We start from the raw sequence: 5,489 nt of genomic DNA, 5'->3' as shown, positions 1-5,489 counted from the left end.
CACACAAGTGGCCAAGAGGAAGATGATGCTCACGCACCTGGTGGTGCGGCCAGGGCTGGGCTCCAAGGCGGGCTCCATGTCCAAGCAGGAGCTTGACGACATCCTCAAGTTTGGCACGGAGGAGCTGTTCAAGGACGAAAACGAGGGTGAGGACCTTCTCTGCAGCCTCTAAAGGAAGAAGAGCCTCTTTAGAGTAGTCCTGGAGGAAGGCTGGCCTCTTTCCATGGCTGTATGGTTAAAACCGAACCGAACCTCCATGCTGGCCCCCAGGGAACGCCTTCTCAACGGCTCCCGCAAAAAGGAGGCAGCACGGACGTGCTCTGACTTTGCTGAAGCGTGCCCGGGGTGGTGGCGGGCACCCACAGTGCTCTTCATTCCCATCTCTACCAGGGGAGAACAAGGAGGAGGACAGCAGCGTGATTCACTATGACAACGAGGCCATCACTCGGCTGTTGGACCGGAACCAGGATGCAACCGAGGACACGGATGTGCAGAACATGAATGAATACCTCAGCTCCTTCAAGGTGGCCCAGTACGTTGTGCGGGAGGAAGACAAGGTGAGAAGCTCTGGGGCAGAGGTGTCCATCCCAGGCTGCCTTGGAAGCCATGTCCTCTCCTGACCCTTGAAGTGGGAAGTTCGTCTTAGCTCCTGTTTTTGATTTGCCCACTTACCCCAGTGCCCAGCAAGGAGCAGGGGTGGACCTCGGACAGCTTTAGTCTGATAGGCGAGACTGGACTTGGGGAGAGACTTAGGCACAGAATTACTGGCAATCGTAGAAGGGGCCAAGAACAGGAGGGGAAGCGTACTGCAGACAGGAGGTGATGTGGACGGTGCCAACACCCAGAAAGTTAACACCGCATTGAGGAGATCTGGGAGCAGGGCGGCTGACTTTGGCTGAGGCAGGAGAGAAGAGATTCTGTCACGGCAGGACTGAGGGCGAAGGCAGCTGCCAGCGCTTATTCTGCCACTGTTCAGATCGAGGAAATCGAGCGAGAGATCATCAAGCAGGAGGAGAATGTGGACCCCGACTACTGGGAGAAGCTGCTGAGGCATCACTATGAGCAACAGCAGGAAGACCTGGCCCGGAACCTAGGCAAGGGGAAGCGGGTTCGCAAGCAGGTCAACTACAACGACGCGGCTCAGGAGGACCAAGGTGAGATGGGAAGAAGGCTGCGTAGGGGCGCGAAGGCGAGGCTGTGTGGAGGAAAAGAGAGGCTGAAAGGACCTTTCTTGCTGAGAGGAAAAGAAGAACCGAGAGTCGGGGGTTTGAACTATTGGATGGTCTCGGGCATCCCACGGACATGGGGTGCTTGTTGGAGTGGCTTTAGCAGGAGTCAGGGCAGTGGAGCAGGAGGTGCGTGGAGACCAGGGCTGGGATACTTGGCTTCGCAGTCAGACGAGGTGGTGATCCTGCATCCCAGGAGGGCCGAGGCCAGAGCAGAGGGAAGTCTCCAAGGAGAGGAGTCCAGGAAGAAAAGACCAGCCTGGGCTGGTCCAGGGAGTCATTACCAGCCGCTCAGCCCTCTTTATCCTCACAGATAACCAGTCGGAATACTCAGTGGGCTCAGAGGAGGAGGACGAAGACTTTGATGAGCGTCCTGAAGGTGTGCCCGATCTCCTGGCTTCCTATCTTACCTCTTTCCCGTTTCTTTTTTCTTTTTAATTTTTTGTGGGGGTGGTGGGGTGGCACTATTGGGCTGAACTTGCTGACAGGAGACAGAGAGGGAAAATGAGAAATCACCCTCTTGGGGGATGGCCACATCACGATCCCTCCTCCTTCATTCTCCTCTAGGGATTTTGCACACACACACACACACACACACACACACGTGCGCGCGTGCGCACGCAAACACTGGGCATCTTTTTCAAGCCATTGGATCCTGAACTCGAACTGCACAGTTAGCCAGATGGGACCCAGCTGCCTTAACCTCCACACTGCCTGCTGGCCCCTTTCATTTCCTTTTAATCCACTATTTTTGTACAAATCAGAAATGCTCTTTTAGTAGAAGAACAAGGATTACAGATAAGCAGAAAGGAAGTAATGTCTGTAATCCCTCCACTGTTAAAATTTGCAGTGAATCACCATGGAGGTTTAGAGGCTTAGATCAAGAAAGATTACATCATTTCACATTCCCCCGAGCATATCTGGTCTGTGTCAGATATTTACTATTATTTTAAAATATGACTTGGTTCTTCTTGGTCCATTGGATCAGTAGTTCTGAACGTGCTTGGAGGAAAGTTAGTGCCTGAAACATGACAGGGCTTTTTCCCGCGTTCCAGTACCCTGAGGGAATGGGGGACTGAGGAGGGCTGAGGCTTAGAGAGGTAGTGGATCCACTAACCAGTGTCACCCCCACCCCCAGGGCGTCGGCAGTCCAAGAGGCAACTCCGGAATGAAAAGGATAAGCCACTGCCTCCGCTGCTGGCTCGAGTTGGAGGCAATATTGAGGTGAGAGTGGGACCCAGACCGGGAGTCCTCTAAGGAAAGGGTGAGGGCCGGGAGTTGGAATCGAGGCCTGAGCCGCTGTGGGTAGAAAGAACGAAACCTGGGACCCCTGGACATTCCTCACCACTGTCTCCTCACCCCCACCCTCAGGTGTTGGGATTCAACACCCGTCAGCGGAAGGCTTTCCTCAACGCGGTCATGCGCTGGGGGATGCCGCCGCAGGACGCCTTCACCACGCAGTGGCTGGTGCGGGACCTGAGGGGCAAGACTGAGAAGGAATTTAAGTGAGTGTGGGTGTCATGGGGCTGACTGGGTGGAGGGCTTCAGATTTCGGGTGTTACTTTCTTCCTCCCGGCCACCACATGATGTGACCTTACTCAACTGATCACCCTCCCTGCTGCAAATTTCCTGGCTCGGTTTCCTGGGGGGTGGGCTCAGCCTACCTCACCTCCCCTCAGACGAGCCTAGAGTGGAGGGGCCAGGCACCCTCCTCCGTGGAGAGGCGTTTAAGTAAAGAGCCTCGCCTGGGCTGTCCGGGCCTCACAGTTCCTTGACCACAGTGACCTGGCAAAGGGAGCTGGTGGGAAGGATGAAAAGCCGACTGATGGGGCCGTGTAGGTGGAAGGGGGTGTGTGTGGGGCACTGGGGGGTCATGGGGCACGAGGCCCAGAGGCATCTTTGGGCACCTGGGGAGTCTGGCGTACAAGAGTTCAGTAATCCCTGCGCCCCCTCCCTGCTCTGTGCCCGAACCCCCTCAGGCTCCCTAACCCTCACACCTCCATGCCCCTCAGGGCCTATGTGTCTTTGTTCATGCGCCATCTGTGTGAGCCCGGAGCAGATGGCTCTGAAACCTTCGCTGATGGGGTCCCTCGGGAAGGACTGAGTCGCCAGCAGGTGTTGACCCGCATTGGAGTCATGTCTCTCGTCAAGAAGAAGGTACCGGTCTTCTCACCAGAAGAGTCAAGCTGGCCGCTTAGGCTCTGTCCTTTCTGCTTTCCACCCCCGAGTTCTGGGCTCGTGCTGGTGTGCCATAGGGACCAGGGCTTCCTGTGTGCCCAGTGCCCGGGGCTGACCCCTGTCCCCATGGCCCCCCTCAGGTACAGGAGTTCGAGCACATCAATGGGCGCTGGTCAATGCCGGAGCTGATGCCCGACCCCAGCGCTGACTCCAAGCGCTCCTCCAGAGCCTCCTCCCCTACCAAAACATCACCCCCCACTCCTGAAGCTTCCGCCACTAACAGTCCTTGTACCTCTAAACCTGGTAATCAGGAGTAGGGGTGGCGGGAGGGGCAGAAGTGGGTCAGGAGTCAGGGTGGGGGAACGTTAGGCTTCCTCACTCTGCCTTCTTCCTGCAGCAACTCCAGCTCCAAGTGAGAAAGCAGATGGCATCAGGACGCCTCTGGAGAAAGATGAAGCTGAAAACCAAGAGGAGAAGCCAGAGAAAAATAGCAAAATTGGGGAGAAGATGGAGACAGAGGTGTGTGGCTACCTGACTTCTCCTGAGAGGAGGAAGTGAAAGGATTTTGGTCAGGTGCCTGGAGCCCTCGTGCTTATCCTGACCCCATTTTCTTCCAGGCGGAGGCCCCCAGCCCAGTCCCATCACTTGGGGAACGGCTGGAGCCAAGGAAGATTCCTCTAGAGGATGAGGTTCCAGGGGTACCTGGAGAGATGGAGCCTGAATCTGGGTACCGAGGGGACAGAGAGAAGTCAGGTGGGTGCATGGCCTTAAGGTTGATGGGGGGATTAGAATGTGGGGGTTCCCTCTTCTGGGGTCAGGGTGAGGGTGACATCCTCCCTTCCTATCCCCTCCCCCCTCCCACAGCCACAGAGTCGACGCCAAGAGAAAGGGGGGAGGAGAAGCCATTGGATGGACAGGAACGCAGGGAGAGGCCGGAGGGGGAGACAGGGGATTTGGGCAAGAGAGGTAATGGGTGGATGGCCTGGACACCTGGGTGCCTGAGGGGTAAGGGGGGTGGAGTCTGGGGGCCTAGATGCTGGGGTCCTGGCTGGGCAGCAGTTCAGAAGGCCAGTTCAGAGCAGGTAGTAGTCTCGGGACCCGGGAGGACGCTGACCTGAGGTGTGAGCTCTGCCCCGTCTGTCCCTGCAGAAGATGTAAAAGGTGACCGGGAGCTTCGACCTGGGCCTCCTCGAGAGGAGCCACGGTCCAACGGGCGACGGGAGGAGAAGGCAGAGAAGCCCCGGTTCATGTTCAACATCGCAGATGGTGGCTTCACAGGTGAGGGCGTTCTCACCGCGGTCTGCTCCTCTCTGGGACTTGCTCATCCTCACGGGACTCCCAATCTCCCCGAGGCTTCCTGCTCCCTTTAATTCCAAGTAACTTCTGATAAAATGGTGCGTGCTGACATGGACCTTCGCAGTCAGTCTTCCTTAGCTGTCCTCCCTCTCCAGAGCTATCTCTGACCCTGTTTATTCCTAGTCCTAATTGTTTTATTCCAAACCCCTAACCTAACCTTGACTCATTCCTTTCTTTTTTTGGGAGTGATTACTGCTACAGGGCATGTGCGCTTGCCAGAAGACAGAGAGAGGCAGCCAGAAATCACCCCCCAGAGGGGGTGAACACAACCCAATCCCTTCTCCATTCTCCTCCCAGGATCTTGGACTTGCATGCACACGTGCCCAGCATGATTTTGAAGCCACTTGGTCCAGGACTCACATTGTGGTCAGCCATGTGGGAGTCTAGCAACGTAGCCACTATGCCATCTGCTGGTCCCTGCTTTACCCATTCGCGTTTTTTTTTTTTTTTTTTTTAAAGAATTATTTTATTTACCCTTATTTAGTTTATTTATTTATTTTAATTTGACCAGGGAGGGACAGAGTGAGAGAGAGTAAGAGAGAAAGGGAAAGTGAGAAAGCAAGCCACCAAGTCTGGGACTTGAACGGTGGTTAGCCATGGAGTTCAGCGCCCTTGAACACCACGCCACCTGCTGGCCCCTTTATTCGTTTTGTTTTGTTTTTGAGAGGTTTTCGCTATAGGGCGTGTGCGCTCGCCAGACAGACAGAGAGAGACATAGAGACAGAAAGC

At 55.5% G+C, this 5,489-nt stretch overlaps 1 protein-coding gene and 1 non-coding gene across 2 annotated transcripts in view; both read left to right on the top strand.

The window, feature by feature from the left end:
• Positions 1-5,489, top strand: part of CHD3 (chromodomain helicase DNA binding protein 3) — a 32,431-nt gene that overhangs the window by 16,380 nt on the left and 10,562 nt on the right. Inside the window, exons 23-35 of the mRNA XM_027773203.1 lie at positions 1-146; positions 391-557; positions 977-1,154; positions 1,540-1,605; positions 2,365-2,450; positions 2,598-2,731; positions 3,239-3,383; positions 3,545-3,707; positions 3,802-3,923; positions 4,022-4,157; positions 4,269-4,370; positions 4,554-4,763; positions 4,858-4,882. The exon at positions 1-146 is cut by the window's left edge and continues 107 nt beyond it. Of these exons, the coding sequence (XP_027629004.1) occupies positions 1-146; positions 391-557; positions 977-1,154; positions 1,540-1,605; positions 2,365-2,450; positions 2,598-2,731; positions 3,239-3,383; positions 3,545-3,707; positions 3,802-3,923; positions 4,022-4,157; positions 4,269-4,370; positions 4,554-4,763; positions 4,858-4,882 (1,680 nt within the window). The remainder of the gene's footprint in view (positions 147-390; positions 558-976; positions 1,155-1,539; positions 1,606-2,364; positions 2,451-2,597; positions 2,732-3,238; positions 3,384-3,544; positions 3,708-3,801; positions 3,924-4,021; positions 4,158-4,268; positions 4,371-4,553; positions 4,764-4,857; positions 4,883-5,489) is intronic.
• Positions 2,857-2,995, top strand: LOC114008386 (small Cajal body-specific RNA 21). The gene has a single exon (XR_003549934.1).

Source organism: Tupaia chinensis, unplaced genomic scaffold (genome assembly GCF_000334495.1).
Source record: "Tupaia chinensis unplaced genomic scaffold, TupChi_1.0 Scaffold000330_1, whole genome shotgun sequence".
In the NCBI taxonomy this organism is placed as follows: domain Eukaryota; kingdom Metazoa; phylum Chordata; class Mammalia; order Scandentia; family Tupaiidae; genus Tupaia; species Tupaia belangeri.
The sequence above is the reverse complement of the archived record's forward strand: the minus strand, read 5'-3'. Positions and strand labels throughout refer to the sequence as shown.